This window comes from Lampetra fluviatilis, chromosome 35 (genome assembly GCF_964198595.1).
Source record: "Lampetra fluviatilis chromosome 35, kcLamFluv1.1, whole genome shotgun sequence".
Lineage (NCBI taxonomy): Eukaryota > Metazoa > Chordata > Hyperoartia > Petromyzontiformes > Petromyzontidae > Lampetra > Lampetra fluviatilis.
Window position 1 is genome coordinate 11145830 of NC_136309.1, and position 12906 is coordinate 11158735.

Below are 12906 nucleotides of genomic sequence, written 5' to 3' on the forward strand. Positions count from 1 at the left end.
GAGAGACATACAAACTCCAAATATACAGGTGTCGGGATTGAACCCACGACCTCCTGCATACCAGGCGAGGTAGTTAACATCTCGCTACCAGGACACTAACGAAATTGCCACACATCCCAATGCAAGGATCCTTCAGACAAAAGCGTGTTTTGTGATTCAGTGAGGCTTTCAGCAACAAAGGACGCTCTGCCGCTCTATATGTTGTACACAGTCCTTGCTTGCTACAAATGAACCACAACACCTTGCTGATCCCGTCAAGGAACACAAAGAACCATCACGAGAACTCTGGTCATCCTCGCAGCAGCAGCTTCTGGCTAACCAGCGGACAAAGGCGGTGGCCACCGCATCTCGCGCTTTCAGATGCGCTTCTGCGGCCGTCTGGAACGCTCTACTGTCCGATATTAGGAAGCCACTGGAGCTGTGCACTTTTAGATCATCTAGATTGACAAACTCATTCATTTAAAACTCCTTTTCGTGTTTAGTTTGTTGTCCTTTCCCCGCATCTACGATTAGCACGGCTGGCCACATCCGGTGTAAACCCAGTTGAACACACATGTTGTTTCTGATTGAGGTCTCGGCTCACATCCCGGCCCCGCGTCACCTGAGCACAAAACGAGCGATGGTTGCCCGCCCTGCGTTCCGGCATCACGAGAGATCTCCTCCGGATTTGTCTCAGTTCGTGCTGATCAGCGCCCAGATTCAAGGGGGGGTCGGGGGGGGTCGGGGGAGGTCTCCCTCCCAGTCAAAGGGCCGCATCGGAATATTGACCCCGGGGCAGAAGGGGGGGGGGGATACCGACGTCAGAGCAACCTCAAGAGGGGCGTTGTCGCCTCTTGGTGGTGGTGGTCGCGGGACGCCTCCACCGCTTGCTCGCCACTAGAGGGCGCGCTTCTCCGCACCGCTCTACCCCCCGCCCCTCCCCCGCCCGCCCGCCCGCGTGTGTTTCACGAGTCGCTCGGGAGGGCAGCGGATCTCTTGTTGTGAATGAAACATTCTGAGAGCGAGCAGCAGCAAGCAAGCAAGGGGCCTCGGCGAATCAAGTCGAGGTCCCGCAAAACAATAAGCGACCTTCGCACACGAGTTTTGCGGCGAGAAAGAATGTGGCTTAATCTTTGTGTAATCCCCCTCCCAACACCCCCCCCCCCGCCTCTCCACCCCCATCCACCGCCAGGCGTCGAACAAAGGCGGTGGTCACCGCGTCACCGCGCGGCGCTTTCACATGCGGCGCTTCTGCGGCCGTCTGGAACGCTCTCCACTCCGATGTTAGGAAGGCCACTGTGAGCTCAGGCAGTTGTAAATCATCGTCTAGATTGACAAACACATCTCTTCGGAACTGATGTTTGTGTGTTTAGTTTCTTGTCATTCCCCCCTGCACCGCCGATTAGCACGGTTCGGCTACGTACGGAACGAAATAAGTTCAACATACATGATGGTGATGATGGTGATAGTGGTGATGTTGAAGAGGTCTCTGCATGATGAGGAAGTGGGGGTTGTTGACGTCGATGATGGTGATCTCGATGAGGTGGCCGTCTGGAACGCTCTTCCGATATGAGGAAGCCACTGGGAGCTATAAAGCACTTTTGAATAATCTCGACGAACTAATTTCTTTAAACGTGTTTTTGTGTTTAGTAGTTTGTTGACCCCCCCCCCCTTCGCACCTCCGGATTAGCACGGCTGACTACGTACGGTGCGAACGAAGTTCAACACACACGCACGCGTGTGCTCGCGTGTGTGTGTCCGTGCGTTCCTCTCCACACAGCTCTCCCCCCTTACCCTGACGCTCACTTGCGTCGCCATGGCTGCAACCTTTGAAAGCAAACAAGGCGTAGAGAGAGAGATGCAGAGAAGCATTGAGGGGCTTGTGGTTGGTGGTGGTGGGGGGGGTAGGAGGAGGACGTCGTGCATATTTATTTAATTTCCTCTGCTGGGGAGAGGGAGGGAGGGGACTATCGGAAGGCAGCTTCTTGGAGGACGAGAGCGGAGTGCCCCAGAATCTTGCCCAAGTCGATTCGGCGGGCTCACGTGCCGCGGCGCAAGGCAGACGTGCTTGCTTCGCGGGGTCAAAGCGAGGTGGGGGGGGAGGGTTGACATCCTCCGGTTTACGAGACCCCTCCCCCGCGTCCCCGGGGTTCCGGCTTCATCTCCGAGGGGGCAGGAGTGGAGGTGGGGGGTTGGTGAGGGGGTTGGTGTGGGGGGGGGCGAGCGCGAATTCCGTCGCGCGCAGAGGAAGAGCCGTGGGCTGCTGCTGGTGGTGGCAGCTTCGTCTTCCCAGCGGCTCAGCCGGGGAGCATGAGTCCCCGCGTGGGACCCGCGTCCTCTCGCCGCCGGGAGCGAGTAACTCTCAGACGCTGCAACCAGGAGGAGAAGGTGCAGCAGCAGCAGGAGCAGGTGCAGCAGGAGCAGCAGCAGGAGGAGGAGTAGGAGGTGGTGGAGGAGAAGGTGCAGCAGCAGGAGGAGTAGCCCAGCAGCAGCAGCAGAGCGCAGCGCCGCAGCGGCGGCCTCCCCTCGCTCGAGCCGGTAAATCCGCGAGGCGTCCACGGCGCGCGCATTCTGTGTGTGTCGTCTTTGGGCTATTGGTCTTCCTCTCCGATGAAGTGCCGTGTGTGTGTCGAACTTCTTTAGCACCGTACGTAGCCAACCGCGCTCATCGGAAGTGCGGAGTTCGACATACGTGCGTCTCTCTCGCTCTGTCTCTGTGTCTCCCGGGTGTTGTGTGTGTTGTGTGTGTGCGTCTTGGGGGTCACGCTGAGAGACGGGGGCTGGCGAGGCATCCATCCAGCAGTGGATTGAGAGACTGTGGGGGGGGGGGCGGGGTTCAGACGTCTCAGCGGCTGCCGACTTGACGGCTCCGACGCGGAATTGAACCGTTTCTTGAGCCGCTTTGTCTGCATGTGTCTACTGTCTGTTCAACTTCTTTCGCACCGTACGTAGCCAACCGTGCTAATCGTAGGTACGGGGGTGGTGAACAACAAACTTCTTCCCAGCGGTTACGGTCAGCCACTGCGGCCGTAGTCTCTGCTCGAGTGATCGGAGAGGAAATGCTGAGGTGAGGATGTTTAGAAGTGCCCTGGACAGATTGTTACACGAAGAGCGCATTGAGTCAAAAACAAAAAACATTCGGTGCTGTCGGAGATATTGTACTGCGGAGGGTGTGCGCGACATGGCAGCGATGGGATTTCTTGAATCCAGCTGTGCAGAGTCGCGAGCGTCACTCCAACATCGCACGCCAACGATGCACGTATGGCGATGTACGCACGTCCGAGGATGTTTCGCGTCGTGTCTGGGTTTCGACGCGGTGTCTGCTGAACGCGGTCGCAATTCGACGTTTAATCGTCCCGCGAGCGCCGATCGTGATGCTCATGGCCGAGGACATCACAAAGTGCGGGCGCGCTGCGCCGGTGGGCACACATCGTCACTCGCACACCTGACGGAATGGTGGTGGTGGTGGGGGGAGAGACACTGCGTCTCATTGCACCGCCGTCGTTTGGTTTCCTTCCGAAGCAAATCGTATTCACGAGAAAGCTTCCCGTGATCTATCCACCGCTGGATGAAGGCATCGCTATGCATCGTGGGGTGGGGTGGGGGGGGTTGACCATACTTCAGTGCGCCGGGCATTGCTGGCCACTAATGCCAGCCAGCGATGAACTCAGGTGGCCGGGTTCGGAGGGCAGAGCGCTCACTGCTGCACCACCGGGCCCAACCCACCCCTCGCGACCAAAGCGTCTTAGCTCTCGGCTATGTACAGCTTTAGTGGTGCTGTTGGTTGCTAGACGCTTGGTGCTTTTGGTGTTTGGAACCTGTGTTCAGCAAGTGTGAATTTTTTTACGAGCGCATGGCCTGGGATGGCAGTCTGAGCAATGCACTCATGGACAAATGGGGACTTGGATATGACAAACGACTGACAGAGGACAGGGTATTGGCACTATAAAAGTATTGCTACAGAAGGATATACTGCGTCTAAGCTGGACCTAAAGAGTGACCAACGTAGACGTAATAAAGCATGTGGCAACATAGAATGTACTCTCCAACACACCGGTGTGCTGAAGGAGTATAACTCAGTGGCGCGTTGTGTTTACGTGACGAACCTTACTGGCCGTGTCGGGCGTTCGAGGGTTATGACTCATCCATACTCACGCGGTCTAACCCGAAAACCTTTATTGTGAATAACATTGGTAGCGAAAGCCTCCGCGTTAAACTAACATCGAAGAAGACGACCTGATGATGCAGGCTGTGATGAGAAGTTGTGGCACTATTTGAACATACATGTGGGATGGACAACAACAGGAACATTCAACGTGTTGTTTGGAAAAATGGAAGAGAGGAAGACCTCACAGAGCATGGCTTGACCAGGACGACGTGAGAGATTGGTGCCAGGAAGATGTGGCCGCTGCTTGAGCGTCTTGGCACGAGGCAGAGGAAAGAAAATGACGACATGTGCAGTGGACACCGACGGGCTATCTGTCCGTGGACCGTCATGACGATGATGATAAACTCACGATAATAACTCGTCAGAGATCGAATAACGGTGGCACAGAGCACAGAGTTGCAGGCAACTTAGAACTCGAGTGCATCTGAGCGATTGTTTACAACGGGAGTTGTTGACTCCCCCCCCACAACCACCGCGGTTGCCGTCGCCATGGCAGCAACGAGCAATCAGCGATCTCGGAACGAGCCGGACCCCTCCGCCAATTAGCGGAGCGACGTGCTCGCCAAAGTGGCCGCAGAGTTCTCAGCAAACCGCGCAAAGAGGTGGGGGGGGGAGGTGGGAGGACCGAAGTGTCGGTGAGCGCCATGGCAACGCGAGCATCGTGGCAAAGCGCGTTGCCACGGCGACGGGGCCCCCCATCGGCTGGTTCCGGCGGTGTTTACACCGAAATACGTCGCGTCAAATTGTTGCCCCCGTAGGGGTCAACTGCTAAAGTGGTCTCGGGACTTCTCACGGAAACCAGGGGACGCTGCGTCACGAGCAAAGCGCCCGAGCAATCCGCCAACTCCCTCCCAACCCCCCGCTCCCCCACAACACAACAGTTGTGGGCCCAGTGTGCCTGAAGGGAAGGTGTTTAAAATTTAGTCGAGGCCCAGGGAAAAAAATGGAAAGTGGGGCAATTAAGAGGGGTAATTTGCCAAAGCCATTAAGCGGCGAGGAGCCGTTGTTGCGAGCGGAAGTGCCTTTTCCTAGAATGGCCAAGGGGACGCTCGGTCGCGTCAATCCTCTTTCTCTCGCTCTCCTTCTCTTTCCTTCTCTTTCCCTCTCCTCTTTCCCTCTCCTTCTCTTTCCTTCTCTTTCCCTCTCCTTCTCTTTCCTTCTCTTTCCTTCTCCTTCTCTTTCCCTCTCCTTCTCTTTCCTTCTCTTTCCATCTCCTTCTCTTTCCTTCTCTTTCCTTCTCCTTCTCTTTCCTTCTCTTTCCCTCTCCTTCTCTTTCCCTCTCCTTCTCTTTCCTTCTCTTTCCATCTCCTTCTCTTTCCTTCTCTTTCCCTCTCCTTCTCTTTCCATCTCCTTCTCTTTCCTTCTCTTTTTTTTACGATCAGTGGAAACAAGAAGATGCTCGGTGTATTCGGCACTTTGTTTCGTTCATCATTTCGTAATTATTATTTTTTTTAAACGGGGCTTTATGTAGCCCTCGCTCGCTCTCTCGCTCACTCTCTCGCTCGCTCTCTCGCTCTCTCTCTCACTCGCTCTCTCTCTCGCTCGTTCTGTCGCTCATTCTCTCGCTCACTCTCTCGTTATGTACGCCGCCCCCCTCGCAGTCCGACGGCCTCCGACGGGTAGCTCATAACAGCATGCAGAGCTCCCCATCATCTGCCACGGAGCACACGGCCTCCTCCATCGCCCACTGCTCCATGAAGGCCGGCACGGCGTGGGTCAACCGCGCATGGCGGAACTCCAGCCACACCCTGGCTCCGACCAGAGCGCGGAAGATGCCCAGGCTGTTGGCCGGACGTTTCCCCTCCAGGGCCACCTTCCTCGCCCTGTAAATGGCGAGCTTGGCGTAGCCGACGAGCACGTTGACCAGCCCCTGAAGATGTTGGGATCCGTCGCCCTTTCGGTATCCAAAGATGAGGACCGTCGGGGAGAAGTGGAGGCTGAACTTTAGGAGGATGTTTCTCAGGACCTTTAACAGCGAGTCCAGGCTCTTGCACTCCACGTATTGGTGCGCCACCGTCTCCACTTTACCGCAGAACCGGCACTCCGGGGGCGTGTCGGTGAAGCGCGCCAGGGAGGCGTTGGTGGTGACGGTGCCGTGGGCGATGCTCCAGCTGAGGTCGCCGATGCGGTTGTACGTCGGGCTGGAGTAGAGTTGCCTCCAGCGAGGCCTCTCCGGAGAGACGCAGGGCAGGGCTCTCCTCCAGGCGTGGTCCTTGTGGCTCCTCAGGGTGTCCTGTTGGTGAAACCGGACCATGTATCTCCTTCTCTCTCCTCTTTCCATCTCCTTCTCTTTCCCTCTCCTTCTCTTTCCTTCTCTTTCCTCTCCTTCTCTTTCCTTCTCCTTCTCCTTCTCTTTCCTTCTCTTTCCCTCTCCTTCTCTTTCCTTCTCTTTCCCTCTCCTTCTCTTTCCCTCTCCTTCTCTTTCCCTCTCCTTCTCTTTCCTTCTCTTTCCCTCTCCTTCTATTTCCCTCTCCTTCTCTTTCCATCTCCTTCTCTTTCCTTCTCTTTCCCTCTCCTTCTCTTTCCATCTCCTTCTCTTTCCTTCTCTTTCCCTCTCCTTCTCTTTCCCTCTCCTTCTCTTTCCTTCTCTTTCCTTCTCCTTCTCTTTCCTTCTCTTTCCCTCTCCTTCTCTTTCCCTCTCATTCTCTTTCCGTCTCCTTCTCTTTCCTTCTCTTTCCCTCTCCTTCTCTTTCCCTCTCCTTCTCTTTCCCTCTCCTTCTCTTTCCTTCTCTTTCCCTCTCCTTCTCTTTCCATCTCCTTCTCTTTCCTTCTCTTTCCCTCTCCTTCTCTTTCCCTCTCCTTCTCTTTCCCTCTCCTTCTCTTTCCTTCTCTTTCCCTCTCCTTCTCTTTCCCTCTCCTTCTCTTTCCTTCTCTTTCCCTCTCCTTCTCTTTCCCTCTCCTTCTCTTTCCTTCTCTTTCCCTCTCCTTCTCTTTCCTTCTCTTTCCCTCTCCTTCTCTTTCCCTCTCCTTCTCTTTCCCTCTCCTTCTCTTTCCCTCTCCTTCTCTTTCCTTCTCCTTCTCTTTCCCTCTCCTTCTCTTTCCCTCTCCTTCTCTTTCCCTCTCCTTCTCTTTCCATCTCCTTCTCTTTCCTTCTCTTTCCCTCTCCTTCTCTTTCCTTCTCTTTCCTTCTCTTTCCTTCTCTTTCCCTCTCCTTCTCTTTCCATCTCTTTCCCTCTCCTTCTCTTTCCTTCTCCTTCTCCTTCTCTTTCCCTCTCCTTTTCTTTCCCTCTCCTTCTCTTTCCCTCTCCTTCTCTTTCCTTCTCCTTCTCCTTCTCTTTCCTTCTCTTTCCCTCTCCTTCTCTTTCCCTCTCCTTCTCTTTCCTTCTCCTTCTCTTTCCTTCTCTTTCCCTCTCCTTCTCTTTCCCTCTCCTTCTCTTTCCTTCTCTTTCCCTCTCCTTCTCTTTCCCTCTCCTTCTCTTTCCATCTCGTTCTCTTTCCTTCTCGTTCCCTCTCCTTCTCTTTCCCTCTCCTTCTCTTTCCATCTCCTCTTTCCTTCTCTTTCCCTCTCCTTCTCTTTCCTTCTCTTTCCCTCTCCTTCTCTTTCCTTCTCTTTCCCTCTCCTTCTCTTTCCATCTTCTTCTCTTTCCCTCTCCTTCTCTTTCCTTCTCCTTCTCTTTCCTTCTCTTTCCTTCTCTTTCCCTCTCCTTCTCTTTCCATCTCCTTTTTTTTCCCTCTCCTTCTCTTTCCTTCTCTTTCCCTCTCCTTCTCTTTCCCTCTCCTTCTCTTTCCCTCTCCTTCTCTTTCCCTCTCCTTCTCTTTCCTTCTCTTTCCCTCTCCTTCTCTCTTCTTCTCGCTCTCGTTGCAGCTCCGACGCGCTGCGAGCGCGCTCGCGATTTAGCAGAAGTCGGTGCGACCCCCAGGTGCAGGTCAGATCGGCGACTTGGGGCGCCGCGGTGGCTAGGAGATGTTAACTCCTTCGCCTGGTATACAGGAGGTCGTGGGTTCGATCCAGACCCTGACAATGCCTGCTGTATGTTTGGAGTTTGCGTGTCTCTCTCCCCGTGGTCGCGTGGATTTTTCTCTGGGTCTTCCGGTTTTTCCCTCCACATTTATAAACGTGCGTTTAGAGTGTTTGACTGCTATACATTTACACACGATAAGCCACTTCGTTCAGCTATAATTTGTGGCCAGGTCGCTTCTGAAAAAGAGCTGATAAAGTTCAGTGGGCCTTACCTGGTAAAATACAAAATATTCCCGTTAAGTTTAGACTTAGTCCTTCGGTCACGCCGATATAAGGCATGTGGAATTTCCTAATAATAAGAAAATCATATTCACAATGTCGTTGGTTAAAGTATGCGTTTTGCGGTCAAATTGGCAAAATATTTAGGGCATTCGAAACTTTCAAACCCTCGCACCTTTGTTCAGATACATTCCCGAAGCATTCGTCCACGTACAGGTAAGCCTCAGTTCCAGATTAGATGGGGGCATATCAGTGGGAGGGTGTTACACAAAGGGACGGGGGGCCGAGACCTTGCCTAGTAAATGGTGAACGCAAGAAGCATGTGGCTCGTAACTGGGGATTAAACTTAACTCGGTTCAGCTTTGTTGTTTTTTAGAGAGAGAGAGACAATGTCTGGCAAGTACTCCGACCACTCTCCGTGTGCGTATGTTAAATGGCGTCGGGTCCCCTGTAGCCTGGCGACAAGTCTGCGTCTCTCGGCTAAAAACCTTTTACGAGGCTCAACTCAAGCTCAGACTTGCGCCGTTGGTGCTATGAGATGACTTGGGCGTCAGCCCATAGGCAGGGACGGGCTGCGCGCGCGTGTGTGCGGAGAAATAAAATCCCCGTGGCATTGCCCATCCGTGGCAGGCATTGTCGAGTGCTGTGTAGAACATGCTGGCAGTTTCCAGACGAAGACATCATCATTTGTGTGCAGCGCTTCCCTGGGGAACGCATTGCGCCGTGTTCTCAGCTGACAGACATATCTTCCGGACAAAACCACCAGCAATGTGACACTGCTCGCTTTACCGATGAGATTCCGAGGCCAGTCACGCTCCTTTGACCTGGCGTCTCCGCTGGCTGCCTTCAGCGTTCACTTATTGGCGGGTGTCGTGACCGCGGATGTTTAGGGCAGTGCAAATAAAGATAACGCATTTCGCAGCCGTTGGCGAGTCCCATTTGCTGGAGGAATGCCTCCCCCTGGCTGTGTCAGCCGCGGGGAGGCGATCGCTGTTTCGTAGGTTCCCGTGGTTGTGCCGCGTTAGCTCCACCCCATCTGCTTGTGGAGTTGTGCCGCGCGTTGTTTGGCGCGAAGTCCGACGTTTCGCTCCAGGAGCCGGGGGCCTCAGTTCTTCTATAAGCTCTCAGCTCGTGAAACAGCACTCAGCACGTCCCTAAAAAAGCTATTGGGATTGATCATATATATGTGTATGGTTGGTGAAGCCAGGGCAATCCGTCCGTACACCACTGATGTCAGCCGTGGCTGGGAATCCAACTTCGGCTTGTGGGATTGTAAGCACGTTGCGCTCACCACCACGCCGCTCAGATCAATGCCCATGCACGATGGATTTTTTTAAGTCGCGCGCTAGAACGAAAAACAATGGTGGGAGCCGTCGTCGTGCCAAGTCGCTTGTTTCATCCGGTGGTATCACCCAACTGGTGGATGGCACAGCCGAGGTTGGCACCACCATCTTTGGCGGCGCCTCGTGGCACATCCGAGGCTGGCACCACCAGTTTGGTGGCGCCTCACAGCGCGGCCCAGGCTGGCACCACCAGTTGGGCCGCGCGTTGCGGCGCAGCCGAGACAGGCGGCAGCGAGCCGTACGCGTGGTGAGATATTTCCGATTCATTAGCTAAACATCTCTGCGTGGGGCTTTCGTTGCGATCCTTGAGAAATAACGACAGGATGCCGAGCCGGGTGTCCCGTCAGAAAACAATGAGCGCGATGGCTCCTCCGAGAGCCCTAATCCCCGCACCTCCCATCTGCTCGCGTGCGCGGAGTTAAAGGGCCCGGCGTTCGACAAGAGAGCGGACGCTGCCAAGCGCGAGCTTGAGCCGGTCAATTACCGTCCACGTGGGACCTCGTGGGTCCGCAGCGGCCCGTGTTGCGCACGCGTGAAATGAAGAAGCGTGCACGCTGATACGACGCCGCCTCCGGCGTCTTTCTGTCTCTCGGAGGCGAGATTGGAGTTGAGCTCCAGAATAATAATGATTATAATACTTGCATTTTTATTGCATCATTCATGCGCATTTGCATGCCATGATGCTTTACATTAATTATAATCATACTTTTATGAGTAGTATTGCATCATTCATGCAAATTGCATCCAATGACACTGTACATTAATTATATTTAAGGGACCAAATCTTATATACAGCTACTATCAAGTGAATGAAAACCCCCTACACTCCGAGGACAATTTTTTAATAAGTAAACAAATAAAGAAATGGTGCCAAAACAAAAGCACAAACGACAAAACAATTATTGCGCAACAGAGAAATGAGTCCATTAGGTCTCAACATCCCAGACCACAATTCCAACTTCTCAACCAATTAAACTTTTTTTAATTTTTTGTTTCGATGTTCAGTTCGTTTGCAATGTGTGGCAGCGTAGCGGTGGCCTTGTGCTCACAAAAGGGACGTCGCCCGACGCCACGTGACACCACCCTGGGCGGGAAAAGCACAGAAGTGACACGGATTGTGACGTCACACTTCTGATCAATCCGGAGCAATGTTTGTAGCTCATATCTATGCCCAATGATATTTTTTATTGCAGTAAAACCCGGATTTAGGTCTCCGCCTTTTGTGTGGTTTCGCAAATACGTCATCGCTTGATTATTAATGCCACTGTCTAATTGTCGTCGCCCCAACCCCACACTTGCATCGCTGACAGCGTCATCGTCTGTCCTGTCTCGTTATCCGTCGCCTGCACCACCACCACCACCTACTACTACCACCACCACCTACTACTACCACCACCACCTACTACTACCACCACCACCTACTACTACTACTACCACCACCACCTACTACTACCACCACCACCTACTACTACTACCACCACCACCACCTACTACTACCACCACCACCACCTACTACTACCACCACCACCACCTACTACTACCACCACCACCACCTACTATTACCACCACCACCTACTACTACTACCACCACCACCTACTACTACTACCACCACCACCTACTACTACTACCACCACCACCACCTACTACTACCACCACCACCACCTACTACCACCACCACCACCTACTACTACCACCACCTACTAATACCACCACCACCTACTACTACTACTACTACCACCACCACCACCTACTACTACCACCACCACCTACTACTACTACTACCACCACCACCTACTACTACCACCACCACCACCTACTAATACCACCACCACCTACTACTACTACCACCACCACCACCTACTACTACCACCACCACCTACTACTACCACCACCTACTACTACCACCACCTACTACCACCACCACCACCTACTACCACCACCACCACCTACTACTACTACTACCACCACCACCTACTACTACCACCACCACCTACTACTACCACCACCACCTACTACTACTACTACCACCACCACCTACTACTACCACCACCACCTACTACTACCACCACCACCTACTACTACCACCACCACCTACTACTACCACCACCACCTACTACTACCACCACCACCACCTACTACCACCACCACCTACTACTACCACCACCACCTACTACTACTACTACCACCACCACCTACTACTACCACCACCACCTACTACTACCACCACCACCTACTACTACCACCACCACCTACTACCACCACCACCACCTACTACTACCACCACCACCTACTACTACTACTACCACCACCACCTACTACTACTACTACCACCACCACCTACTACTACCACCACCACCTACTACTACCACCACCACCTACTACTACCACCACCACCTACTACTACCACCACCACCTACTACCACCACCACCACCTACTACTACCACCACCACCTACTACTACTACTACCACCACCACCTACTACTACCACCACCACCTACTACTACCACCACCACCTACTACTACCACCACCACCTACTACTACCACCACCACCTACTACTACCACCACCACCACCTACTACCACCACCACCTACTACTACCACCACCACCTACTACTACCACCACCACCTACTACCACCACCACCACCTACTACTACTACCACCACCACCACCTACTACTACCACCACCACCTACTACTACTACTACCACCACCACCTACTACCACCACCACCACCTACTACCACCACCACCACCTACTACTAACCCTGTAAACCGCTTCGACTGGCGTTTCGATATTCGTCATTTCATGAACGCATCCCCCCCCTCCCCCGACGTCAACTGGGGTGTTGCTGTAATTAAAAGATCTGGAACACATCCTGACCACCCCGAGCCGTACGACGTGCGGTTCTCCGGGCTGGTCCGCGGATCGAGCGTCTCGCCTCTCAAGCTTTCACCACACACGACTGTGGGCGTCTTCAGCTCCTGCATTGTGAGCAGCGGTGACAACATACGCGCTGGCTGTTAGAAGTCCCCCTTACTTTCAGGACGGGTGTCTCGGTTTTATCTCCCACAACATGGAATCATAATCTTTATTGAGACTGGAGAAATCCCGTGAGCTACGAAGCCCTTTCTCACAGGTGTCCAGAAAGAAGGTGCCCGTGGAGATACGTGTTGTGCACGCACGTATTTTATACAGCAGTCCCTCAGTTCACGTTTTTAATCCGTTCCACGGAA

At 53.6% G+C, this 12906-nt stretch overlaps 2 protein-coding genes across 10 annotated transcripts in view; one reads left to right on the forward strand and one right to left on the reverse strand.

Moving 5' to 3' along the window:
- Nucleotides 1-12906, forward strand: part of ANKFN1 (ankyrin repeat and fibronectin type III domain containing 1) — a 270247-nt gene that overhangs the window by 178309 nt on the left and 79032 nt on the right. The window contains exon 1 of one of the 9 annotated variants that reach the window (XM_078872937.1): nucleotides 2358-2517. The exons of the other annotated variants lie outside the window; for them this stretch is intronic. The gene's annotated coding sequence lies outside the window, so the exon portion shown is untranslated. Of the gene's footprint in view, nucleotides 1-2357; nucleotides 2518-12906 lie in introns of those variants that run through there. 9 annotated transcript variants of the gene reach the window in all.
- Nucleotides 5133-12660, reverse strand: LOC144944686 (uncharacterized). Its single transcript, XM_078873046.1, has 3 exons — nucleotides 12554-12660; nucleotides 6330-7962; nucleotides 5133-5507 (listed from the first exon to the last, which is right to left on the reverse strand). Exons 1-3 carry the CDS (start codon nucleotides 12658-12660, stop codon nucleotides 5133-5135), a joined length of 2115 nt encoding a protein of 704 aa, XP_078729172.1.